The 27,091-nt window shown below is 49.3% G+C and overlaps 2 protein-coding genes across 3 annotated transcripts; both read right to left on the bottom strand.

Annotated features, from left to right (window-relative positions):
• Positions 1-2,094: 2,094 nt before the first annotated feature.
• On the bottom strand, positions 2,095-10,235 carry LOC135919454 (neprilysin-1-like). The gene is made up of 3 exons (XM_065453277.2): positions 6,929-10,235; positions 3,833-4,199; positions 2,095-2,716 (listed from the first exon to the last, which is right to left on the bottom strand). The coding sequence occupies exons 1-3, from the start codon at positions 9,574-9,576 to the stop codon at positions 2,396-2,398; spliced, it is 3,336 nt and encodes a 1,111-aa protein (XP_065309349.2). The 5' UTR covers positions 9,577-10,235; the 3' UTR covers positions 2,095-2,395.
• Positions 10,236-24,547, bottom strand: LOC139057562 (uncharacterized protein DDB_G0286299-like). Of its 2 annotated transcripts, XM_070536001.1 has the most exons (3): positions 22,946-24,547; positions 15,184-15,733; positions 10,236-11,294 (listed from the first exon to the last, which is right to left on the bottom strand). In XM_070536001.1, the coding sequence occupies exons 1-3, from the start codon at positions 24,475-24,477 to the stop codon at positions 10,899-10,901; spliced, it is 2,478 nt and encodes an 825-aa protein (XP_070392102.1). In that variant the 5' UTR covers positions 24,478-24,547; the 3' UTR covers positions 10,236-10,898. The 2 variants fall into 2 exon arrangements, with proteins under 2 accessions (XP_070392102.1, XP_070392103.1); XM_070536002.1 differs by lacking the exon at positions 10,236-11,294 and having other exon boundaries at positions 14,047-15,733.
• Positions 24,548-27,091: the final 2,544 nt, after the last annotated feature.

The raw sequence follows: 27,091 nt of genomic DNA, 5'->3' as shown, positions 1-27,091 counted from the left end.
CATCGAATACAGGAGTCCCACAAGGTTTGGTTTGGCTCTTCTTCAACGTTGCTCTAATACCTCCAGCCTGGCAACTGCACCGGATTCCAGACGGGAAGTTTTTATTCTTTGCGGATGAGGTCTCTTTGTAGTCCGTGCATAAAATGCGTCTAGACCAACTCAACAGCTTCAAGAAGCCTTTTAAGTTCTGCACAACTACGTTCGGCAAGCAGGTTTGGATATTTACGGCCAAAAATCAAGCTATGTTGTGGTGGCTAACAAGGCAAGACGCAAAAAGTATCACGCAGCACCCTCTTACAATTGAACTCGGCGCAGTAACAATCCCTCAGGCTTCTGAGGTCCGCATACTAGGTCTTGATATTCACCGCTCCGGAAATGGTGCACACTGGCTCCGCAAAATCGGACAGCGCTCGATAAAAAGACTTCACCTTATTCGTCGCATTGCAGAAAAAGCAGCTGTAGCTCGTATTAACGACAAGTAAAACTCTTGCTTGGGCTAGTTGGTTCATGCGTGACGTATACCTCGACGGCTGGTACATGCAGTCTTAAAGCAATGAATTGTATATCAGGCACAATTCCAACGGCTGACTTTGGCACAGTTGGAGACAACTAATATCGATGATATGCGCACAATCACAGCAATACCACGCATCACTCCGACACCAAACTTACAGCAAAACGCCCAGCTCAACAGAACTTCAGAGCCACTTTTGCAACGTGAGACAGCAAGTGCCATCAAAAAGCAACTTGTTCCAGCTGTCGGTGCGTTGCATGCGCATTTTCGACGCAAATCTCGGATTGAGAATCAGCCATATCCAACACTTCCCTGGGAATTCGCCATCATCACAACTAATGAGCCAACCAAGTTACGACGCAGCGATACAACAGTTATTATTGACGAACACAATATCATCGATGCATCATGCGTTAACACCTGCAAAGTCCATACGGATGCTGCTATCCTACCACACGGCGGAAGGACATCATTCCTCAGCACTACGCATAATTTCATCAGTTATTTATCTAGAGAAGCCAGCGCTTTAGTAATGGAGCTTCAAGCCATCCACGACGTTGTGCAAGATGCCATATCCAAGCTGCCTACAATCAAACAATTAGATATCTTCACAGATTCTTTAGCGGCTATTCAAGAACTCAAGAAGGTTTACAAGACGATGGAAATCTGCGAGACGATTGCACTGTGAGTAGTAAAACAGCTACTTGCGTCAAGGCACACTGGATTCAAGGCCACTTTGTTGCTTTGTTGCAGCGACTTTGTTGCCCTCACAACTTTATTGCTGACCTTACTAATCTGCCCTCCTAATCCAAATCTTGCGTCTATTCCCCTCCCACCTCAACCCCTTGGCTCACCCTGAGCCCGTAAAATTTTCTCCCACAGGACACATACGCTCATATCCCACCGTGTATCTGCTCCCTCCCGCTACACCTTACCAGGGCGGAGGAAGTTATGCTTAGGAGGTTTCGGGCCGGGGTTGCCCTTACACAGGCTGTGATGTCAACGTGGAAGTGGTCGAATTTACCACTGGGTACTACATGTCCATACTGCTCTGTCTCAGTGATGGAAGCACATGCGTACCACCTAATATGGATATGTCGCTTACAATCGGAACGCTCGCGTCTCCTGCTGCAAGCCTGACTCCGCTGCAGTGTCATAAACGACTATGACCGCTGGATAGATGATAACAGATTCCCCAAAACACCTCTTCAATTCATATATAACAAAGGTCTCATAGCACACATATAACAAACATATACACAAAGAATTATGCCTGAAGGGCAAGTCTTTACCGCAATGAAAAAAGTATAATCGCGGCAATCAGTTGGGCTCTTTTATTAAGGACGTGCACATATTAGCCATGTTGATTTTTCAATAGCATTTAGAAAACTTGTCATTGCTTTTAACGTGAGTTATGACGGCTTCCATTGCAAACTTTGGTGCGTTATACAACAATAAGCGGAAAGGCAAGCGTAATATCGAAATGACACTGATAGTCGCAAGGTTCCTTGAGAATATTCCGGATACGTGTAGCGGCCGTGCAGAACGAAACGCTTTGTAAGCGAATTCTTGGCAGACTGTACAATGTGGGTGCATGCTTTATTATATTATGCCCGGTCATGCTTTTAACCCTGTTTATTAAAAAAATGCGCATTATTGATCGCAGTGAGCTCACAAGCTTTCACCGCACTGGTCAAAGAAACAGACGCGAAGACTCGAAAGCGGCTCTCAAAGTCCTCATCAAAGCCTTAGCCACGTGGGCCATCAATCTACACGTCATAATAAAGATGAATAATACTAATGATCACCAGATTGCACACCAAGTAGTCGAGTCCCCACTGGTCTCGAACTCGACTATCGTTATACGCGGGTGTCGAGTGCCTATCGACCGTCGTTCCACAGACCAGGCCTAGGCGCAGGCCACCGCAGCACTCCGCAGCGATTCATCGGCGCCATGGCGCTCCGACCCGGTTCGCACCCGAAGGCTTCGGCAAAGTGCGCCATCTGCCGGAGGGGCAGGTTCACCCGCTGCTCGGCCGGCAGTCGACGCCAGGCGCCGTACTCGTGTGCGCGGTGAGTGCGGTCGCTGAGCTCGCAGTTGTCGAGCGCGTAGTACAGGAAAAACAGCTGGTCGGCCGAAACGTTGGCGAGGGAAGCGAACCGGAAGTTGAGTCGCCAGATGAGATCGACGCGAAGCATATCCTGCAGCCAGTAAGAGAGGGCAGCAAAGGTGGACAGTGAGCGCAGCCACATGTCGATAATACGAGAGAGGCTGATATGAACTTCCGTATGATGCGAAATTTGAAAAAGTCCTGGCCAAAATGCAAATGGATCATGGTGTTCTATCAAGCTGCTCTTAAGGACAGCTGTTAAGTTACTCAGAGGCTCCTCCTTCTTTTTGATGAAAAGAAAATATTATTGTATTTTGCAATTCCTTCTTTGCGGGATTAATCAAAAACTCTAACGCACCGAGATTGATGGCACTAATCTCTGAGCCGCTGCAGGACATTTCTGCAGAGTACACGAATGCGGCCTATAGGTCCGAAATCGGGGGCATAAAAGCTTATCTTCCGTGATCCGGGCGGAGACCCGCGTACTCTTTTAGAGCCCGCAATGCGGCGTGTGTAGGGAACACCGCGAACACAAACGAAAAAAGGAACCCTAAACGTTACGCATACAGGAGACAAACCGCGATGTTGTGGAAACAAAAGTCCCGAAAGCCATTAAAGACTTCTTCAACCGAAAGTAATTACCGTAAGTAAACCAGAATCACTTAATTTCACTTCGGCGAAAAAAAAAATGTCATCCAACTTTTACTGTATAGTTACGCCTGCTTTCGAAGTTTCACGCGAGAACTCGCTCATATAAAAGAAAGAAAGAAAGAAAGAAAGAAAGAAAGAAAGAAAGAAAGAAAGAAAGAAAGAAAGAAAGAAAGAAAGAAAGAAAGAAAGAAAGAAAGAAAGAAAGACTGTACTGTGGTCGTGTTTAAGTTGTACAGGCCCGACGCTTTTTATACAGACCGCGATCGCATGCCATTACACAGGCAAGTCCGGTACTTGAGCTGCATAGCAGTGCACTACAACTACAACTGGCTGCCGCCAGTTATACAGGATATCATGTACTGAGCACATGGTCATCACTGCAGCACAAACTGTACACGTTGACTCACAGCCTTCCGCCAGAGCAAGCTGCAGATGTCGAAATTTTTGGAACTTGGTAGACAACAAATTGAATTAAAAGTAAAACTCAATGGATAAAGAACAACGTCGCTCACCCAGTGGGAGATCATCCAATATACCCGAAATAGCGAGTGCTCACCTTGAACGCCGCGAAGGCGAGGCCGAGGGCGGCCGTTTGCGCCAGTATGGCGAACCCGGCTTCGTCGCCTTCCCGCCCTTCGCCGTCCCACAACACGTCCGAAGCTCGGGGTTGGAGCTGCGAAGGCAGCGACTGCGCGTCCTTGTCCAGACACTTGCGGAGTCGGACAAGGGATCGCTGCGACTGCTGCGTCAGCGCCGAGGGCACCGAGCACTGGCCGCCCTCCGCGCTCGCCAGCGGCACCAGCGCCCGGAAGAGACGCGTGGCCACGCGGGACAGGTGGAAGGCGAGCATCGTGCTGTTCTCCGGGACAGAAGCGTTGACGAGACCAGCGGGAACGTACACAGTCTGCAGGGATTCGGCCAACCTGCGACCGTGAGAGCCGCATAATATTAGGCTGCATTTTCGAATTCGTGCACCGTGCTGAACTCTCCACGGTGTCTTTATTTTTAATTCGAGCCTCTCGAGAGCGTCGGCTTGAAGAAAACAAATTTTATCCGGTATATGCACCCACTCGTGAAGCGGTTGCTCCGCTAAACCTTTATTTCTGACAAAGTTACAAGGAGCGAACGTGATATCGCTGCGTAGTGCCGGCTCGGAAAATGCTCCTGTTAATTTTTTGTTTTTGTTTTATTTGATTGTTCTGATGTAGAGGCCTTGCACAACACTCATCAAACGCTGAAGTGTGACACGAAATAGGTGCTGCCGATCGTAATGTTGGTCATATTGGAAGTTGTGCCACACTGTCGCGATAACTAGAGATATATCATATTATCGATGAACTATAGCTGCGAGCAATGCGGATCGCTCTTTGGGCCGTTTGAACTCAACTTCTTTTCTCAGTGATGCAGCTATGCGACAGTTCGTAATTTTTACATTTCTATACGTCATTGTCCTACTCCTAATTTAAAGAGCTGTCGAAGGCTGACTGCATGGGCCCTATAACGTAACGTTGTTCCAATATGTTTTTATTTCAATCGGTTGACGTCAAATTTGCGTAATCACCGACGCAAGGATCGGTCGGTGACCCGAAGGTTTGTCTAAAGAGACCAATCAAATGCTTTCCTCGTTTATAGGAGGTCACTTTTGTTTCGTTTAAAAACGAATAACATTGCCTGCACTAAGCGGCTTCTCTTATCTAATTGGCTGATAATAGGCGAGGAGCACGGCTGAAGTGGAGAGACATTCGATGGGGCCGAGCCAGTGCACTGAATATTGATAACCGGGTGAAAAGGGTGGTGCGGCGTCTGCGATTGGTCCGCTTTCCCTTACTTAGCTTGGGTTGGCTCGTCGAAAATCACGGCGGCATGCAATGGAAGTTTAAGAATGCGGCTAAAAAGGCTTGTCAGCAAAGAAAACTTGACTGAGCGAGGTCTTAAACATGCCGAAAGTGCTCGAAAACGTTACACGGCCACGCAAAAAGTATTAGTGTACGCGAATAAGCCCATGCACTCCGGCAGGTGCGAGTAGTCAGTGCCTGAGCGATCGGCGGCAGCCATCTTTTATTCCTTTTGGAACTGGACAGCCTGCGGCTATTCAGAGAAAAATTCAGTTTTGTTCGGCATATTAATGCATCTTTGACGCGTACACGTCACTTTGACGTGGTGAGTTCTGGCGCTTTTGTGGCGTCGTGTGACAGGCACGTGAAGTGGGTTCAGCCCGAAAACTTTTAACCGATAGCCGAGGTCTAATGGCGAAAAGGCGTCGAATCAGAAATAACTATTCTCCTTTTGTTCTTTGTAGTCATGCATAATCAATGTGTTCGCATCATATCAGATGGGGATTTACCGTGGTTGTCGTGACGTCGCGTGACAGACAGGCGAAGTGGGAGTGGTTAAAAAAGTTGTTGCCCAATGGCGGAGGGATAATTGCAGAATTGGAATATAAAAGTTTGGAATAGGTTTAAGTTATAGGGCCCCATGTGTGATCATTTCGACTGCGCACAACACTGTACCGAAGCTGAAGAATATAAGAAAAGTTCATTGGTGATTGACCGGTAAATACGAGAGAAATGCGTAAGTATTACGTTGCACCTCGTCGAAGTCCCATGCCCGTGATTTAGACAACGTTGACCACGTTGCAAGTTGTTTTTGCATCCGTTTTCAATTCCATTTATTTAGCACTAATTTAATTCAATTAGTAAGTACAACCAATTTCCCCTGTGTTGTCTTTGGTGCCCTTGTTGGCTTCTTGTGACATGCATACATACATACATACATACATACATACATACATACATACATACATACATACATACATACATACATACATACATACATACATACATACATACATACATACATACATACATACATACATACATACATACATACATACATACATACATACATACATACATACATGCATACATACATACATACATTCGCAGACGCGTACACACAGACATGCTCTTCTACGCTCTCTCATCCCCTGTCTACCTCTACAACGTGACCGACTACGCATACTTCATGGTGAAGGGACAAGCGCAAGAGTGGACACGGGGCACTAAAAAAGGCGACAAGGTCAAACGCTAACTTGAAACTCGTGTTTATTACAAAACGTTATGTATATACACTCTCGCGCACTTGATCGTAATAAGTTACAATTCTGCAAGCCAACATTGGTCATCACAAATAAACAAGAACTCGCCAAGGCCACGCCAAGGCCTAAGGCGGCCTCCCACATAAAGACCCCAAGTATGCAAATTCTTTAACAGTCAATGCTAGGGATACTTGCATACTTGGCGCGGCCTTGGCGAGTTCTTGCTTATTTGTGATGACCAATGTTGGCTTGCACGATTGTAAGTTATTATGATCAAGTGCGCAAGAGTATATATACATAACTTTTTGTAATAAACACGAGATGCAAGTTAGCGCTTGTCCGTTTCCGCTTTTTAGCGTCCCGCGTCCACTCATGCGCTAATCACTTCAGCATGGAATACCAACTAGTCTGGGCTCACACCCTGCTTCGCATACTTCACACCCATACACTCCTTTCTCTGCAACACTCCTAATGCTAACGCATTAAAGACATTATTCAGTTATGAACTTGGCCGCTTCAAGCCAGAGGCGATGTCAGCATGCTTTGCCCACTAACCTGGGGTGCACTTCGAAGAGGAATCCCGGATCCCTTGGTAAAAGTCGTTGACTTGTTTGGCTCAGGTACCTCTCCTGGTACGTCTCCCACGTAGCTAGAATGGCCGGCACGAGCTGAGACTTCCTCAGCCGCCTTCTCGAAGCCAGCAACTTCCGCACATTGTCACAACCCGCGCTATTTTCCGAAGCTTTATCGAACGAAACGTGGACAAACTTGTAGCGTTCCATCTTCTTTTCCATAAGGCTTAGAGTCTTCTCCGATATCCACGCACAGAGGCGCAGGTTTCTGGAGAAAAAATCTTCCACTTGCAGCAGCCAGAACCACCTGGCCAGAGTAGGTGCTCTCGTCTCAGCAAACATCTTCGCCTGCAGATTTTCGAGGCAGGCAGGTGCCACAGCCACTGCAAGGCGCATACAAAGGAGCCACTTCAAGTCATCCCGCACAACTCGCCCTGTGAATTCGACGCTGAACAGACGCCTGATGTTCACGAGATGTTCCGGCAGTAGCACGGCCAGGCGAACGAGTAACCGGAAGCCCAGATAGTTGAGGAAATCCTGCGCGCTCAAGTTGTGCGTTAATCGGACAAGCCCTCCAAGAACCACGTCAGAGTTCCCGACGACCACGGTCGTGTTCGGATTGATGTCGCCGTTGAACACGGATGTGATAAACGTTCGCACGCTGTGGTCTATGTGCTTGAGTTTCCTCACCCGACAAGTTCTCGAAGCCGCTGGTTGGTCACTGACCATGGCGATGCCTTTGAATACTTCCATGATCTGCGCTGTCAAGTTGGCCGCCATGGTTGTATAATTAAACTCTGTCGCTGCTTCGCGAATCGCATTCCTAAACATATGTTTTACGTTGGGGCGCGACTCGTCACCGTTGAAGAATAAAGGCCTAGGCAATGTAACTTCCACGATGCTATTGTTTGTAGCTCTTTCAATGCCTGCGACAACATTTAAAAGCGCCGGAACACCGTATTTTCGCGCCATGATGCCAGCTGTCCGCCATATTTCGAGCGGGTCTATGGTACCGTTAAACGGCCACGTCTTTACCGGTAGCGCAGAAAATATTTTGGCCTTGAGAAAAGCAGAAGTATGGCGGTAGGATGACATACAGGCCTTGTAAAGGAACCTAGCTGAATTCGCTCCACCGTTTTTCTTTTGGAGAATGTAGTCTCTGAGGTCCGAAGACATGTATTCATCTATCACTGTATCCACGGACGTCGATACCCCTAGTCCCATGGCAGACAACGGCGTTTTACTTTCCCACTTGCTACACGCATATTCGTAAAAGTTGTCGCACGGGGACGCATCTTTTCCTATCACAGACTTCACGTACGCGGCTTCTTTTAAACAGAAATGAGAGGAGCAATAGTAAGATCTGGATGAAGCTTTGCTAGTCGACGTCGTAGTTATTTCGCTCACCGTTGAGTACCAAAATGTCTGGAACGTTAGAGCTATGAACGACGGCTCTGTAGCGTTCCCAGTCTTTATATGCAGTATGCGTGTGAGCTCAAGTCGGCGTACAGGGAACACTGCTGCAATCCACACAAGGCAAGTTAGCGATACGACCGTGGCCACCACGATTTCGGTATACAGCAACCTGTCTGGCTTTCCTGCAATTCTCGATGTCGCGTAAGGCAACGGTGAATCTTCTACTACGGAAGCACAAACTCCGTTCAATTCGACTGCCTTTCCGCCCAGCAGTTCATAGTTGCACACTGGTTTGACAGCTTCGCTGCCCGCGTGCTCACGTTCGCTGACGTCCAAATAATGATTAAGTGCAGTCTCTCGAAAGACAAGCTCATCTTTTCTCGCAATAATAGCGGCAGATTCATCACAGTGATTTTCATTATAAAATATTTCTGTCTTTTCAGCTTCCTTCGTTAAGCTCGCTGATAGTAATGTCGGAACATCATATGTAGCGCTGCTATCACATTTTATTTCGAGGAGCATTGAATAAACATCAATTTTATCGGCTTCTATGCTGTCAGCATTGTTTTCAACAATGGGCGTTTTCAGCACCGTTGTTTCACTGGCCCGCGTTGCTTGCTGAGCAAGCGAACAGTGCTCCTCTGCAATGCCTTCGACTCCCTTCCGTTCTCCAGTAGCAGCCGGAGTTTTATTCGGCGCCGTTTTATGTTTTACACGATCTTTACTCGGATTGGCACATTCATTTTTGGGTTGCTCACTTCTCGTGTTGACCGGCTCACCCTCTGCTCCTTCTTCAGGCAACTTTCGGGGGCAAGAAACCGCAACGCGTGACATCTGGTCCTCTGTCGTATTACGTTCCTTCTTCGAAATGTGGATTGTACGCGGACGTGGTACCGGACGCCACGCTCCATCTCTCGTAGGCTGCTCGCATAAACTTCCTCTACGAGCTCCCACGTCCCGAGACGCTGAGACCCGCACACATAGAGGAACATCTGGCTTCAGCCCATCGTGAAAACTCTGGATACCGTGTGATGCGGCGTCCTTTTTATAAGCAATCCGATCCAGTACAGTCGTGGAACCCCTCGTCGTTGCAGCTGTCATTATACGTGGAAGATTATATAGCCCGTAAGAAGGCTTCCCAGAATGCGAGGGCTTACACAAAGTGGTGAATTCAACGCCCTTAACTGCCTGGGACGGAGTCTGTCTTGCTTGCATTTCGTGCACACGCAACACCAACTGCTGTAATCCACCATGCGATGACCTGACTTTGTTTTTCGGCACTTCGCAAAGCACAGTCGACGGATCCAAGCCAGCTGTTACAGTCCGAAATGGTTTGTTTCGCTTCGCATTTGCGGCAGTTCTTTCGAATGGGAGGGTCGATACAGGACAGTGTGGCTCTTAGCACGCAGTGATGTCCGTCTTAAATATGCGTTCTCACGGGTGAACGAAGTGGTGATGTTATCGGCGGGCTGCCCCTTTAGGTGTAGGGACGACCCTACGTCAGCGTTTAGTGCCCGCGTTGATATCATCGTGTCGTGGATCTCATGACTGCTTGCAGCCACCAACCCATATCCACACGCACTGCTTTGCGAAGTGGCACCAGCAGGACTGCAGCGCCTGTATGGACGACATAGTATATGATCTTCTATAGGCGACCAGGACGATAACGTTTTTGTGCTCCCCGTGATTTTGATGTCACTTCTGGGGCACCCATGATCACGCCAATATCTGTCTTCTTTCACGCCAAGTGTCGATTCTGTGTGCGGTCGGCGTCTCGTTTGTTTGCAACATGCGTTGCGCGCGAGACCTATTTTGGTACCGAGAGTCTGAAGCGGAAACTAAATAAAATTTATCCTCGTCTGCGTCTATTTGAATATTCCCCCTCACCTCGCAAGAAACTATCGTTTCCGGAGGCGGTAGGTATCGGGAATCCGGCTTCATTTTTGGGTCCTCACCCGTTTGCAGGAGCGCACGTTCGAGCAGTCCACTTGCTTGCTCTGCATTAGCGGCTTTGGAAGCATTGCGGTTGAGACGCGCTGCTTCGGAATTAGCAAATCTCTTGCTGGTCGACCCTGTCGCCTCGGACATTGTCTTCGCTGGTTCGCGACGCTGACGTGAGCATGCAGCTCTATACTTGTGCCCTGTACCTGTAGATTCCAGACGAAGAAGGTGGCTTTGTGCAGCTAATGCATCGGCAGCAAATTTGCGGTTGTTTACCATCCGATTGGAGCCGTCTGCCGAGGAGAGCCTCGTGAAAGTTCCGCTCCATGGAGGCGGCCAGACCGCGTTTTCGCTAGAGCACGGAATAGAAGCGGACCACGGGTCAGTGCTGAGTGCTGGGTATAAAAGAGTCACTGGGCTGGGTTCGACGACAGTAGGTTGTTGCGTGGCCCTTTCGCACTCCTTCGCGAAATGGCTCGCAGAATACCTAATTGCATCCGCTCCCTCGCCTACGCACGCGGGCACACCGACAGGCGGCGCCTTCAAGCGTCCGCCGGCCGCTATTCTCGGGCTGATGCTGAATATCAGGTCTTTTATTACGGTGTTTGACAGACGGCGACCCTTCTTGCGAGTTTAAGTTTGGCGCTTTTGGCCAGTCTCAGATCATCGGCAATTTCTCCCGCACCTGTAACGTCATCGCGATGTCGCAATCTTTCCTCGTTCCGAATTTCTTCGCTGTTATCTTGTTCGGAGCCATCTCGGTCAATCATGGCAAGGCATCTCTGCGGGGAGGCAACACGACGCGTCGACCATGACACGGTATTGCACTCGTATACCTTAGGTGCAGCTGCATCCGGGACCGTGTTCGTCGCTTCATCTACCGTGTTCAATGCTGGCGAGCGGTCTGGCACAGGTTGGCGTTGTTGTCCTGGATGTATCTCCCGATTCTTCAGTGAACTCCTCCTACCTCGGTCAATGGACTTCGGAATAACCTAGAAAAATATTAAGGGCGTCATGCAGTGAAATTTACTGATGTGGCTGCATTTGGCACTTCACTTACACCATACTCAAAAGAAGATGAAAAGACCACGCACAAAAAGAAACAAGTCAGGAATGTTATCGAATACAGAAATATTTCGAGAATGTCTGTGACCGCATCACATAATACTAGGGTATCATGCAAAACAAAAAGAAAGCACTTATCAAGTCATCCCTCAGCCATTTGATCAATGATAGGCCCACACAGTTAGAGTCCGTACAAACGTTAGTCCGACCTATACAATGTTCGGGCACGTGCGCAACAGAGAAAGGACTTCTAGCACCTGTAGAACCGAAGGTGCTGGGTTCGAGATTATATGTATAGCATGTCCACGTGACTGTCGTTGCAAACAAGTCTCAATCCACGAAAACGAAAGCGATGGCGACTCCTCTTGCGAAAGTAATTGTTCCCTATTGGGTTTGATCTTTGCAACTCCCGGGACCTGCAGTAATGTGCCCTTACTACGCTCGATTGTACTCCATCGTGCGCGTGAACTGACCCGATTCGAGAGTACCAGAACTTTCAAAAAGCGACAATAACTACGTGACAAGCTGCGCACAAAAAGACTTACCAACGCTCCACTTGGCCCTGGAGTGCCTCTCAATAATACAAACAGCTACCATTCGGGGATTTCTCACTTTACTCCAAAGCACATGATACACACTAAGCAGAACTGCGTACTTGATTACCGACACTTAAAAACATTTATCAGGTCTGCGCGATTGATCAATTAACGTTTTAATAGCGAGTGTATTGATCGCGATTAATCTGCATGCTGATGACAAGTGTGAAAAAACAAGCAAGTGTCGGCACCAATGCGCCCGCTTCGCTTGCTCAGTGGCAAGGAATGGATCCGCAGTCTCAGTAGCAGTGTCAGGTGGAAGAATAGACTCTTTTCCCACCGTGGTCACGACTGAGGCACAGAATCTGCGAGCATGTTTCTCGGGAGTCGTAACAAAAGCCGCACGCGTTGCTTGCGCTTCATTGAAGCCAGCGGGACATTTAAATGCTCAATCGAACACCCTTCGCTGTAGCTGGACTTTTCATACGGCTGGTATACGTCTACTCATTCAGGTGTCGCCGACATGATAATAAAAGCAACCCATTCGTATTGAACATTTTGTTTTTGTGATTTTTTTTCGCCCAAGCTTATCTGCAAAATAAATAGGTCGATTTTTAGCTCATGATCTTACTGAGCCGCAAGCCCACTAGTTGAGTAATATTAATGGTTCCAATTATTGTCGGGTTACATTTTTTTATTGATTTCTGATCCTAATAGGTCAGCATAAGAGATCGCACCTAACACTCGAGCGGCCAACACTAGTTGCCTTAATATCCTCGTTTTTCATGGCTATGTTGTCTCACACCAAGAAGGTACATTTTCAAGAATATTCACATAGTCAGACGCAGCCTCTGTTGAACACGCTAGACGTGCTTAATAACATTTTCTTGCCTAGCAGTTACTGACACCTTATCTTGTTCTTGTCGTACGCTGTTAAGAATGGCGAGCTGCAACGCAAAATTGCCACCCAATTACGACTGGGGGACAAGACGCGCATCCCCCACTCTCCGTCGCTGCAGCTAGGATGCGTTCGAAGAAGCGGGCTTTGTGCTGAAAACCGCCTCCATCCACCAGCCCCATCGCCGTTGTGACGAAACGAGTTCGGTGGGCGAACTATGGTGCCGGAGCTCTCCAGCGCGGACCTGATCTGCTACGCATGAGCAAGCTGCCGCGGGAAAGCCGTTTTTTGTTGTTTCCCACACGCCGATCGGGACGCAGGACAACGAGCTATCCACCATGGCTCCGATGCTTCCCGGAACGGCACCCCTCCGACGCCGGCGCCAGACATCGGAATGTGTGTGCCTATGTGTGCGTAAACTGTTCTGCGGGGCGGCGGCAAGTTGACAATGAGTAATCGAACGTTCGCGTCACCTTGTATCGCGGGCGGACCGAGTGTATAAAACTGCTGTGGTGCGAATGCTCGACACACTTCTCTTGAGCAGTCATGTTAGACTGAAACACTTCTCTCGTGCAGTCATGTTGGACTGACACTCTTTTTCTCAAACAGTCATGTTATACTGATTTACATACTGTAAATAAACCCTTATTCCTCCTTCTCGATGAGAAGCAGTTCTTCCCTTCATCAACGTCCTCAGCGTGGATAAGTTGGACGACGGCATGGGCCAGCTACCTTCGAATTCATGCCGGACTCCAATCTTGGCAACGGATCTCGAGCGATGGGATTGAGCCCCCAATCCTGACAACGCGCAAAACAATATATTAATGCACCGCATCAATTTGCTAGAATCAGTACCGTGCGCACAGTTTAACTTTGTGGACCCAAAAAGATGTTTTTGGTGTGATTAAGACCAGCCATTTCTCTCCAAATTTGTGGTTACGTACGCACGCTCAATTATTGCATCCGAAGCTACGTCACAATGACATCACACTAGGACACTATAAACACCCAAAACTTGCAATTGATAGGCACACCTAATGCTCATTTTTATATACCATACGTGACCAGGATTTGAACTATGCACAATTCACTTATAGGCGGCTTCAAGACCGGCGTGCGCTAATATTACCGTTGAGGTAATAATTGCACCACTACCGTTCTAGTTGGCGGTTTTGAGCTTGATATTTCGGTGCATTTACCGAATCCCAGTTGCTGGGGGCTTGGTCTGTCTTAAGCCCCCAAGTCTAAAAGTAACCACACCTTTATTCGGCCCGTAGCATTAAGTCCCAGTTTCTAGATATCCACATAAAAGACCACGACATTTCGCCACTTTTGAAACAAACAATCAATTTTCTGCACAGTGAAGACGACAGACAGAGTTCGTATTCTTTCCACGATAATCGTCCAGTACAGCCCACTCCAGTATTTCACAGCACGCAAGACGCAATCCGAATTAGACATACAATCTCGATGACTGGGTTCACTCGTTGTTATAATGGTAACAATATCTTTTTTATTTCATTTTTCAGATTTGATACGCTAGGCTCGCGCCAAGCGCGAGGCGAGGGATGTCACGAAGTATGTGCGTCATAAGCCTATAAAACTGCGGAGAACTTTTCCCGTTAGTGGTCAGAAATTATTTTTGCAGGCAGACTGCTCACGTATAGCGACGTCGCGTTTTCGTTGAAACACGGCCGACACATTGCAACCGTCTGCCATGACTGCACAATTCGAAATATCCCGTTCTTGGCATGGGTAAAAGCACACAAATGAATAAATAAAGTCGACTATATAAATAAAGCACAACAACGTAAGAAAAACGCTTTTAGATAGGCAGTCTTTGTTCGACCTACGCAGTCTTATATTACCATTCAATAAGCGTTAGGTTGAGGGGCAGGGGGGGGGGGGGCGTATTTCCCTTTTCGATCACTACGCTCAGTATTGTTCAGACCAACAAAAATGCACGAGTTGTGAAACTAGTTGAAAATATCATGTTGAATAGTTGAATATCGTGTTGCGCCATCGCGCCACACCATATATTGACATGTGACGTCTATTCTAAACGAGGCGCTTTCCCAGATTCCTCCACCGAAAAATTGGCAGAACCTCGGTTCTGCCAATATGCGTAATGCAGCCAAGCAAAAACGCTCCACGTGTCACTGAAAACAGCACGCCATGCAACAGTCTACGCAGTATTACCATTGCACTATGGCACAGCACCGTTCGTACCGCTATACCACGCAAATGCATCCGCTCATACCACGTGCCTGCCTTAAAGAGTGACCGCGTGTCTGAATCAGCCGATCGGAAGCACTTCCTTACAGCGAGGCCAGCTTATAGGCAAATGGAAAAAAGGGTCTCTTCGGGAGACATCTTCGTCACCTGGCGCCCAGCAGCCATGCTGAGGTCAGTGGCGGCTCGCGCGGCCCTAGCGTCGACGCGGTCTCGGTTGTGGCCGTCGCTGTCGACGTCGTCGTCGGTTGGACCGCGCTGCCCGTCGGCAGCGGGTGGTGCAGGTCCAGCCACGACGTTGGCGCAGCTGTAGTAGACGAACTCTTCCCGAGGCGGCGTCTCCCAGATGAACTCGTCCGGTCGCCGACGGTCGTCGCGCCGAACGCCGGCGCTCGCGGCGGCCAAGTCCGGCACCGCGTCGTAGATCACGTCGTAGGTGCCCTCGCTCGCGTCGCTCGAATAGTCGAGACTGCGGCCGCGGGCACCGCCGTCCGGCAAGGAAGGAGACGCGCCCCAGCCGGTGTTTGCCGAGGCCAACGGCGCCGGAGTGGGCGGTCGTTGACACAAGGGGCCGCCGTGGTGTCCCCCGCAGAGATGGCGAGGCCCCCAGCACGAAAGGGCCCTCCGCGAGAAGGCGGCGAGGCGACAACCAGGAATGTGCTGCACAGCTCCGTGCCGACAGGGTCGAGCATATGGAGCTCTGCGAGAGAAGACATGGCCGGAGCCAGTAGACGGCATCGACGCTTGCAACTCAGCAGCGAGAGTCGAGAGGGAATCGCCGATACAGTTTCACGCTTCAACGTGGAAAGCCTTAACCGATCAAAACAACGTCGTGTTTGGCACAACCGTACGCGAATCGATAAGCGAAAACCTAACGCTCTTCCCGACTGGACGGAATTCAAGACGCTTCTTCGTTCGCAAGTAATTTTTGTCATTCGAGAAGCACCTACGCTAATAATATGGCCAGCATCGGAATTTGCTGGAATTAGGTCTCCCAAACAATTTCAGCCCGAAATACTTTTCTGAATAGAGGCCCTGAAAAGCAAACTATATATAGCTTCTCTAAATAGCTGCGAGCACACAAGGGATAACACAAGGGCCCTTTTTCTAATATTGTGTTTTGTCTTTTGTCGTCCTGGGCCTGTTCGACTTGTGAATCATTAGCGATTATTCTTACGCAATCAGGGGCTGCATGCGCCCATTGACACGATACACGCGCTGGATTAAAAATAATCATAATAAATATTTAAATTCTGGAGCTTTACGCGTCGCAACCGCGAGATCTAAATATATTTATGTGCCTCACCGTAGCGAGGGATTCCAAATTAATTTGAACCACTTGGAGTTCTTTAACGTACGTGCACCTAAATCTGAGCACATAATTTCGCCTGTGGACTGAGATATCGGGCACAAACTTCAAGGTTAACAAAGAAGCTTGAGAAGAAGTTCAGAAACGTTCAATGAGCGATGGAAAGATAAATGTGAGGCGTCGCATTAAGAGGGAAGGAGACAAGGGTGTGGATTACAGATCCGTGGGGAGTAGTAGCCCGTATATTCTTGTTGACAATAAGAAGGACAACTGGACCTGGGCAGGACGTATTGCGTAGAGCAGGTGACGGGTGGTCCATAAGAGGTACAGGATCGGTACCAAGAAAAGGGAAGCGCAGTAGAGGACGGCAAGGAAATGGGTGGAGTGATGAAATTAGGAAACTTTCAGGAACTTGGAATCAGCTGGCATAGGTCAGGGCTAATTGGAGTTTGCTGGGAAAGAACTCCGTCTTGCAGAAGACATAAAAATAAACTGATCGTGATGATGATGAGTGCTATAGTACACCGAGCGTTTTCGCATGCCAAATCCGTCGAATTGCGGTACCGGTGCCATGGTGTCAAACCCACGACATTGAGCTCAGAAGCGCGACAGGACTATCACGTCGGGTGACGCGCTCGGTCGAAAAGAAAAATCACGTCAGTGTGACGTCAGGGATTCCAAAGTATTGTTTCGCATTTGGGCCGCGTTGGCTGAGTAAAGGTTCCCGAAACTTGCCATGTTTGATATTTGGTTCCTTCAGAACACATTGTAGTCAGTCTGCACCGCTATATGCAATTAGTAGGCCCTAGAAGATGCCATCAAAGTCCATGACGTCACGGCGACCGGGTGCGGGAGCCTCATGGAGGCGTCGCCACCCGTGTTTTGTTGTTGCGCTTTTTCTGGCTTATCCAGCGTCTTATTGTGGTAAGAGTGGCGTTTTCGGTGTCGTAGAAAAGGTAATTTACTGATGCAGAAGAAATCATTTTTCTCTTTAGCGTCTCTTTAAGGTAAGACCACACGCTGTTAGGAATGGCCGTACGGGGTGACCACGTGCCAGCTTTCAGCCCGCTGCGCGTGTTCCAACCCCCCCCCCCCAGACGAGGCGCCTTCTGAGAACTACGGATGACAGGCGGCCACGTTGCGCGCGGACTCTCCCATTGGTCGAACATGACGTGACTTACAGTGCTCGAAGGGTTTATAAGAAGCCTTCCAGAGAGACCTGAGCATTCTGGGACATTCCCTGATTCCCTGATTCACCTCTCTCGAACTTGTTGCCGCGGGCCGCAGCGTCCGAGTTGCTGCCGGCCCGTAATGACAGTACGTCTGCTACTTGTCGCTCACCTCCCTGTACATAATGTAGAATAAACCCTCCCAAGTTTGGGTTTTCATCCCGGAGTCCGTACTTCAACCCCTACATCTGGTTGGCAGCGGTGGGATCGCCTCCGAATGCATCAGCTGGTGGCAGCGCTACGGATGAACCTTCGTCAAGAGAGATCCTAAGGAACCGGGAAGAGCGAAGAAGAGAGAGCCTTCGTCGGAAGAGGTCCGAAGAAACTGGGAGTAGCGAAGAAGGAGCGAGCCTTCGACCCAGGGAGTCCGGAGGAACCGGGAACAGCGGACAAATGAACCGGATGGCAGGGTGCTGCAACCGTAAGTGAGCGCGTGGTTTTTTTCCTTATGATTCGCCAGACTCAAAGGTTGTGTGTTCAATTTTGATAGTTCTGGGAATCGGGAGTTTGCTGCATTGTGTGTTTGCACAAATTAATTAAGGAAAACAGTTTTAACCACCTATCGGGGCAGCTGCCATGGATCTTAGAAGGTTGACGAGGTTAGACTTGTTGTTGGTGTGCGACGATTTGGGAGTTGAGGCGGACGAACGGATGAAAACGCCAGCTATCATAAAGGCGATTAAAGATAGTGGCAATGATGAGAAAAGCATTGAGCTTGCTTGGGAAGTGATACAGGAGCCACGGCAGCGTGAGCGTCGTGTACGTTTGCGAGAGCGTCGTGAACTTAGGAGTGAGCGTCAGCGTGAAGAACGCGAGAATGAACGGAAGCATGAGCTTCAAGAACTTACTCTTAGGTGTCAGCGTCATGAACGTGAGAAGGAACGCGAACGTGTGTATCAGGAACGTAAGCTTGAGCGTGAGCAAAAGTATGAGAGAGAGAAGGCAGCACTGATCAAAGAGATACAGCATTGTGATCAGTTATTGGCACAGAGACAACGGCTGTCTGAGAATTCTGTAGGAAGTACAGAGCGAAAGAATGAGCAAGTGTCTAGCGGATTTTCGCCAGAAGCCGACGAAAAGAGTAGTGCCTGTGAGATTGGCTGCCGATTAATAAGTGAAGGGAAAAGGCTAGCTGCTAACGATGCCTTAGTCGCAACAGAGGCCGTTAAAGGCCGCAAGGAGAGCGACGAGGTGCTGTGCCAACAGATGACTGTGGAGACAGCTAGGCCAGCTGCGAACAATTTGGCACAGTTACCGCGTGTGTGCGTCGCATCTCATGGTATCAAGGTCGTTAGCGAGGTACAGGGTACTGTTGACTTGACAGACGCGAGCACCCATGTCGAGTCAGATCTGCGTGTAGAAGAGAAGTGCCAGCTGGACGGTGCAGTTGAGAATAGTTCTCGGGATGGCGAGCTCCGTAGCTCACGAGAGAACAACTGCATTGTTCAGGGATCGGTGCGGCTCTCCGCCAGTCTAGGTAGCCTAGAGATGGATGATTTAATTAGGAATCATTCGGACTGTGCGCGTGAGACAGCGATCGATACCGACGGGCTGTGTGCCGATGCACAGCGCGAGCTGGGCAATGTAGTAGAGGGCAGTTCGCAAGAGTGCGAGTTGTCTTACTCGAGTAAAGCCTGCTGATTGTGCCAGAGTCGGTTGAGCTGTCCGCCAGTCGAGGCAGAGAGAGTGTTGATTTAAGTGAGAATCACTCAGACTGTGCGGGTAAGAGACCGATCCGGGCTGACGAAATGTGTACCGGCCAACACGAGGCACGAGAAGGCGACATGAAGGCGAGTGCAAAGAGAAAGCGCCGTAAAAAGAAGCGCGGTAAAGACCGAAAGTCGGTAACTAATGTAACGCCGCCAAAGATGGCGAGAAACCCAAATGGGCAGGGCGCGAGGAAAAAGATGCGGTCGTCTCGGACGATGTTGACGCATCGAAAACGTTCAAGCCACCGGTCAAAGGGGGACCGCGAAGAATGTTCTGCACGGACGCGGACAAAGGGCACGAGGCAGTTAAACTCCTCGTCGTTCCGTAGTTCTTTTCACAGCTCAGCGTGCAGTTCGAAGAAACGCAAGGTGGCAGGACGAGACCAGGTGGGGAGTAGCGACGCGGTCAATCGAGTTCGTGTTGAAAGCGGGGCGCGGGGACGCAAATTGGCAGGAGACCGTAACGTCTTGGGGGAGTTGATAGTGAATCAGCCCTTTTGTTGTCTCTCGGCAGCTAGAGTAGCTTTGAGACCACGCCCACCGCGGGTCAGGCTGAAAGTATGAGTCAGTCGTAAGCAATCGGGAACGGGAAGCCAAGAGAGCTTCCGTAGGAGTAAAACGTGTTCTTTTGTTTTTATTTTGAGCATCGGAAAGTTTTTCGCGATTTGAGACTAGGATTTCTTTCAATGTGTAAGGTTTGAGCTTTGTTTGTGTTTTCGTTTGAGAAGCTCCGTGATTTGAAAGATGAGGTTTATGTAAACATGTAGTCTCGCGAGATGCTCATTAATAAGTAGATAGGTTTTTTTGTGTGTGTGTGAGTAACCTGAGGGTCAAGGTTACTGTTGAGAGGCCTATCGTAACGCGCGTGTGTGTTATTTAACCTTCTTTCTTTTTAAGGGTTGAATTTTCTAAGGTTAAGCGCGTAGATTTTCAGTGAGTGCATGATTTGCACGGAGAAGCGTTCTTAGTTCCATTAGCACGTGTCCTGTGTGGACGGAAGGAAGCAAACTTTATGACTGGGTTGCTAGTGTGTGTGGAGGGCAGCCGTATTCTGACTTCTTTAGTGAGCGTGCCTGGAACTAATTATTAGAAGACGCATTATTTTAAGAGTTCTGCGGAGTGTGTAAGTCCCGCAAGTTTAATTGTTCGTTTAAGTCACGTGTCCTGTAGGACCTTCATGGAAAAAACGTGAGTAAGCGTAAATGAAAAGTTTGCCTCAACGCAAGTACGCGTTTTGTTTAGTGACCACAAGGCTAGTGCGCTTGTGATGACGTACCTGTAGAGTTGGCCAGACGGTTCAGTGGCAGCAGTACATGAGATAAGTACGCCACTGTGATAGGGTAGTAACAGGTTGTTCGCAAAGTTGGGCTGCTGAAGTTATGTTTGAGTATTGGTGTTTGAAAGGCTTCGGTTTAATTCTGCGTAAACCTTTACTCTTCTGCAGCGCGACGGTCGGGTTTGGTCGAACTCAGGAGGAACGTGAACGCTCGCTTTGGTGGCACGAAATTTTGTGGCAAAATTTGGGATTCCCAGTTGAGTGACCTGCATGGAAATTGTGATAGGAGGCCTGGTGGGTTAGCAGCTAATTCCGGGCGTTTGAACGCTGAGCGGTATTGTGTTGCCGGGTCGACTCTTCCGTGCCAGTTGTTGTCAGATGGTTGAAGGCATTCCAAGTACGCAGGGGTTGCAGAGAGCAAAGTCGTCATCTTGCTCGCCAGCCATTCTCTTCCTGCCCAGCGGTTGCCAGCACTGGCCAGGCGAGATTTTCCGGGCCATGGAGGAGCTGTTAGGAATGGCCGTACGGGGTGACCACGTGCCAGCTTTCAGCCCGCTGCGCGTGTTCCAACCCCCCCCCCCCCAGACGAGGCGCCTTCTGAGAACTACGGATGACAGGCGGCCACGTTGCGCGCGGACTCTCCCATTGGTCGAACATGACGTGACATACAGTGCTCGAAGGGTTTATAAGAAGCCTTCCAGAGAGACCTGAGCATTCAGGGACATTCCCTGATTCCCTGATTCACCTCTCTCGAACTTGTTGCCGCGGGCCGCAGCGTCCGAGTTGCTGCCGGCCCGTAATGACAGTACGTCTGCTACTTATCGCTCACCTCCCTGTACATAATGTAGAATAAACCCTCCCAAGTTTGGGTTTTCATCCCGGAGTCCGTACTTCAACCCCTACAACGCACGCTTGCAAGTGCGCGATCACTCCTGGCACCTCCTGGTTAGACGCCTCCGCAGACTTCGCTTCGTATTGAGCTATATACATAGTACGCACGTACGTCATTCAAGGATACTTCGCGACTTCCGGTTTACGGCGGCGCCATGTTGGGATACCAATAGGCCTATGCGGCACCTGTTGATAAGGTTCCCCAAGATGGCGGAAGGTAGCCGATGCAGACGACAGCAACGGATGTGACGTCACCTGCATACTATGTATTGATAGTGCATCAAAATGCGCAAGTTGGATGTCCATTGGTCAAGCTGGTGCAGGGCAAAGCCGGTCAGCACCACCTCGCACAGCCAGACTGGAGCAGATCAGTGCGAGCGCGCACTAAAGCTGTGCCGTGCACGAAGCAAACGCTGCGCAAACGCACTACACTTGCGTGTAGCTGCGGTCTACAACGTAGTGTAAATACCGCGGCCACCGCGGGTCTCCGCGAGGGGTCCGCTGGCTGATTGCACTGCGGCTCGGTAAGGGTAACCGCGTTTGGCTACGTTTGGCTACGTTTGGCACACGGCAGGCGCCAAACTAGGAAGTAGCGGCCTCTACGTGAACATGCAAGATCAAATTTGACCTGCGCGCCACGGTGATGTTCAGTATAGGCGCAGCGTTGTGGGCGGGCCCCGCTCCGCATTAGGCTTCGCAGTGCAAGCCATTGAAGAAGGAGTGGAAGCACCACGTAGGGCACGTTTGCTTGCCAATGACTACGCTCCCGCTGAACGTATTGAAATACTTTTTGCCGCAAAGTTTTTCTAAAATAACCTATTTTAAATTCAAATGCATTTCTCGACTTTGATAAAAAGTGGTTCAGGGCCCTTTTAACACCAATTTTCATAAGCGTGGGATCTGCTGAAATTTGTGCAAGAGCCCAAAGGAGGCAAGGCAAGGTTATTGCTCAATTTTTAATATGGCGTAATCATCCCTTATTCTTAAAACGCACTCGCCCTCTACAAACAAAAACTAAATCGCGTCCGACGTATACTTGGCATAGAAAGACGTCCGACAATTAACACCCGCTTCACACCGCCTTACGTAGCTTTTAGGGAGACCACACACCCCTCCCACTATACACTGATGGCGAAAAATATTGAGTACTTCACCGGCACTTATTAAGGTCTTTGAGCGATGAAGCAATGTGAGTGCGGATCGCTCTGGAAAGTGACTACCAATTCAATCATTACTATGTTTTTTAACTCATGTAACATTATTTTTCGGTATGCCAGAAGAACTTGTGAGCAAGTTCGATTTTCTTTGTTATGGAATGCCGTATATGGACTTTGAGGGGTCACAGCTCGAAATTTCCCTTTATAGTTTCCCCCTGACGACCATAACGCATAAATGTGTTATCAGAACAAGCTGTCGTGGATGTACAATCATTTGTGACTCAAACCTCCATAGCATATCGCCGAGCAAACGAATCAGAATCAAATCCCATGCGCCTTACAGTGCACGCCAGTAAGGTTGGTGTGCCCAGAAGCCAGGTGGCCGAAGCTGCATGCGCTGGTAGACTGCATCGACCCCGTGGCGTGCTCGGTACGGGGAAGACGCGGGACGCCTGGACTCCACGTAGCGGTACTGGGTGGTCGAGGCGTCGCGCGCTAGTCCGACGATGACGGGCGCCGATTCAGATTCCACTTCGACAACTTCCCTGGTCACTGTCTCGATGACGTCGTTCTGAAGCGGCGGGTCCCTGTCGTCGGAGGAGTTCCTCCCATGCTTGTCGCGATTTTTCAGACGGCGCGTTGTGGTCACAGTTTTCTCAACGGCTCCTCCACTCGTAACGTTACCGGCCACCGATGTCGAATCCCTGCTTCCACCGCCATCACTTCGATCGTCTGCGGCCTCCTGCACTACTTCTGTTGTAGTCTCCTCGACGAGCTGCCTAGAACGCGGTGTCCTGTCGCTGTCTTGAACACGTCGCGTAGTCGTCGTCGTCTTCGTCGTCGTCTTCTTGACGACTCCACGCGAGTGCTTTTGAGCCGGCGTCACAGCGCCGTATTTGCCAATTTGGAAAGTCTGCATCGCGCCATAGTAACTTGGGGGAGCGTTGCTGTCGCACAGACTGCATGATGACGGCGAGAACAGGAGGTGTATGGGCGGCCCGGCCGGTGCCGTCTGCGCTTCTTCTGGGTTCGTCTGCACCGCTTTGTTCTCTCTGGAATGGCCACGTTTCTTGCGCTGATTTTTGCCCTCGTGGCTCTTTGCGGTGATCTTGTTGAAGGTTATGGAGTTCTTCTTCTCCTGCGTCTTGGGCGCCTTCGCGTCCGCTTCACCGTTCACCGCTGCAGGCGTCTTTTCCTGGTTATTTGCCTCTGGTGCTGGCAACGACGTCGCGGGGGAGGTTGTCTGCTTTTCTTTAGCCCCGCCTTTGTCTTTTTCCTTTGTCACGCTTTCCTGCGAGGGCGGTGCTTGCTTCTTTCTTTTAGCCTTGGTTTCGATATGTGCTGCCAAATAAAGAGTACTTTGAGCGCTTTCAAACCGGCTGTCGTCGTCATCTTCCGGGACGACCTTTGAACCGTCGTCCTTAGGCTCCTTTGGCCGACCCGATTCCCTCGGATCGTGGCTCTTGAGAGTTTTGTCTGCCCTGTCTGCCTTCACGTCGGTCGTTGTCGCACCGCCTTTCTCGACGGCAACGCCCGAAGGCCGGCTCGAAGTGCTCGGTTCAGCGACGAGCGGCCGCTTCCCGGTGCCGTCCTCCTTCGCATCGGCCTTCGATGCCGCGTCACTACCCTGTACGGAACTGCGTCCCTTCGAGGACTTAGCGCTGCTACTCGCCTTAGGGAGGGACGCGAGCCGATGCGGCTTCTTGGTGCCGTTAGCCCTAACACCGGCCTTAGACGCAGCACCGCTACTCTGTACGGCGCTCGAAGCCTTCGGTGCCTTAGGGCTGCCACTCGCCTTCGAGTGCGGTGCGAGGGGAGGATTCTTGCCGTGCGTCTTGCCGCTGGAAGGCCTCCTGCTGTCCGTAGACTTCATACTCTGGCGAAAGGAGTAGGCCCATATGGTAGGCCTGTAGAAAGAAGCGCTGCTGCTTCAGCGCGCTCGCGGGGCTTCTTCCTCCTCTTCTACATCGAAGCGGTGTACTCTGTAGTCAACGGTACAGTCTCTGAAGTCAACTCTAAATCCAATATCTTGGAGGAGGCATGAATGAAATGAATGAAGGCATGAATGAATAGAATTTATTGATTGGAAAGACAGAGAGGTCGACCTGAGCTAGTGCGCTCTAGTCTGCTACTCTGCACTGGGGAAGAGGGAAGGGGAGTGAAAGTACTGGGATTGTTGATGATGATAAGAGAAGTGGTGAGTGCTTATGTATACATGAGACAGTTGCCTCGCTAGAGCCGCTCGTCGAGCTTGGTGTCCTGCAGGAACTTCAACAATACTTTTGTTGCACGCACTGAAATTGCAGTGTCGGGCCATGGGCCGAGGATAACTTCCTCCGACCGTAGTTGACTGCCAACGCTGGCTAGGAAACTGTCTAACGTCCTTCGCTCCAGCATATATGCTGGGCAGTCGCACAATACGTGTTGCAGTGTTTCGGGCATCTGGCAGTGTACACAATCGGGGTTGTTCGATTGGCCGATGATAATATTGATGATATGATACTCTTATAATATTCACAGACGTCTACATACGATTGACCCAGACGGTAAATTCTGTTTGCCCCCGAAGCTTACACGGAGCAAAACATCATTGCTACACAGGATTCGGCTCGGCGTTGCTTTCACCCGTCGCTACGCACACCTCATTGGAGGAGGCAGTTGCTTCTGCGGTGCTCTAATCACCGGAAGGTAGATGATGGCGCTACAGTGGAAGTGCAGATCTACTTCGCTGGTTCTGCCTATTTAAGCGTTCTAACTTCTCAACCTAATCCAGATGTATTCTTACTGCAAGAAACTTGGTTATCTCCTGAAAAACTATTTTGTTTGCGTAATTTCGGATCCTTTCACCTAGATCACCTGTCTATAGGTGAGGGCTTGTTAATTATAGTCTCAAGTAAGTTTTGCCACCGGGCAAATATATCATTCCAGCTGTGAAATTCTGTCGGTAGAAATTATTCTCTCTTGCTGTGGGTGTTTCTCGTTGCTTAATATGCCGAGTGTTTCAGCGAACACTATCTTCTTTTCTTAATTGCCTATTGCAGATAGCATAATCCTATTCCATGAGCTGGTCTACTCGAAGAGCTGGACATAGACAAAAATTTAAACGCACGATTGACTACGTAACGAAAAACCCCCTAATTAAGTTTTTCATTAAGTACGTTATATGACACGTATTGCAATTTACAAATTATAGGCGGGGAGTTCGAGTTCGTGGGGTTCGGAGAGTTCGGGCGTGGAACCGCCATGGCAGAAGCGCCGCCGTTCACGTTTTTCTTGCAGCTTTTGCAGGCATATGGCATGTAAGCCTTCAAGCAGTTTTTTGGCGACGCCGTTTCATGTACGTCAACTACGAGTTCACCATTTTGGTCTGCAATGTGCGTTGATGGATCAGCGAATGGAACGTCGTCTGCTGCTCACGACGACGAATAGACAAGCATAGCCTCTGACTTCGGCCGATGTACCGTGCCGATCAAGGAACACTGGTGCTGTGATCGCCATATCGTCAGCCCACAAATACCCGGATTTGGCAGTCACCCAGAAAGGCGTGGAACCGGCATGGTAGAAGCGGTGCCGTTCACGTTTTTCCTGCTGTTTTGCAGGTTAGCAATGCGAACTTGTATTGCTTTCGCAGGCATTCTTCATTTTTTTTTGACGGTTCCAACCCAAATGTTATTTGCTTGCTTGAAAACTCACTCGCATGTGAAAGATTATTCGCGTCATCGCTTTCGATTGTCGCGTCGGATTTCGTTTTATCTGTTGCAGCTACTTTTAAGTGGCGACATTGAGCTTAACCCTCGCCCGACCACTGCCGAAACTCTGCAGAGGCTAAGGTCAAGTTGCAGGCAATAGAACTAACCCAAGTTGAAAGTAAACGCGCCATGAATGATCTCACCACCCGTAAAGCGTCTATAGAATCCACAAAATCTGGTATTGACCGGATTAACTGCGCAGTTAAAGAATGTAAGAAACAATGTGACGAACATCAGCGGATGCTGGTTCAGTTATGGCGTAGGTAGACCATCTGGAGAACCAGAGCAGGGGTTGTAATTTGCTTTTTTTCGTTGTAGACGATACAAAACCCAACGAGTACACTGAGGACTCTGGAGAATGTGTAATTGACGGGTCTACATCAAAATTAGGTATCCAATCAGTGAAAATGGCAAATGCTCACAGGCTGGGCGAATTCAAGACTGGTAGCAATCGCCCGTTAATAGCGATTTTCGCTTCCAACGTTTCAAAGCAAAAGGTTTTAATAAGCGCTTATAAATTAAAAGGAAGCAACATCAGTATTTCAAAGGACTTTACTGAGGATGTACGTAGAAAGCGAAAACATCTATGGCGGTTCGCGAAATTGCGAGAACAATGTGGCGACAAGATCAGTCTTAAAGGGACACTAAAGGGAAAAATGATTTCTTCTGCATCAGTAAATTACCGTTCTACAATACCAGAAACACCACTCTTACAACGATAAGACGTTTGGTAAGCTA

This window comes from Dermacentor albipictus, chromosome 3 (genome assembly GCF_038994185.2).
Source record: "Dermacentor albipictus isolate Rhodes 1998 colony chromosome 3, USDA_Dalb.pri_finalv2, whole genome shotgun sequence".
Lineage (NCBI taxonomy): Eukaryota > Metazoa > Arthropoda > Arachnida > Ixodida > Ixodidae > Dermacentor > Dermacentor albipictus.
The sequence above is the reverse complement of the archived record's forward strand: the minus strand, read 5'-3'. Positions and strand labels throughout refer to the sequence as shown.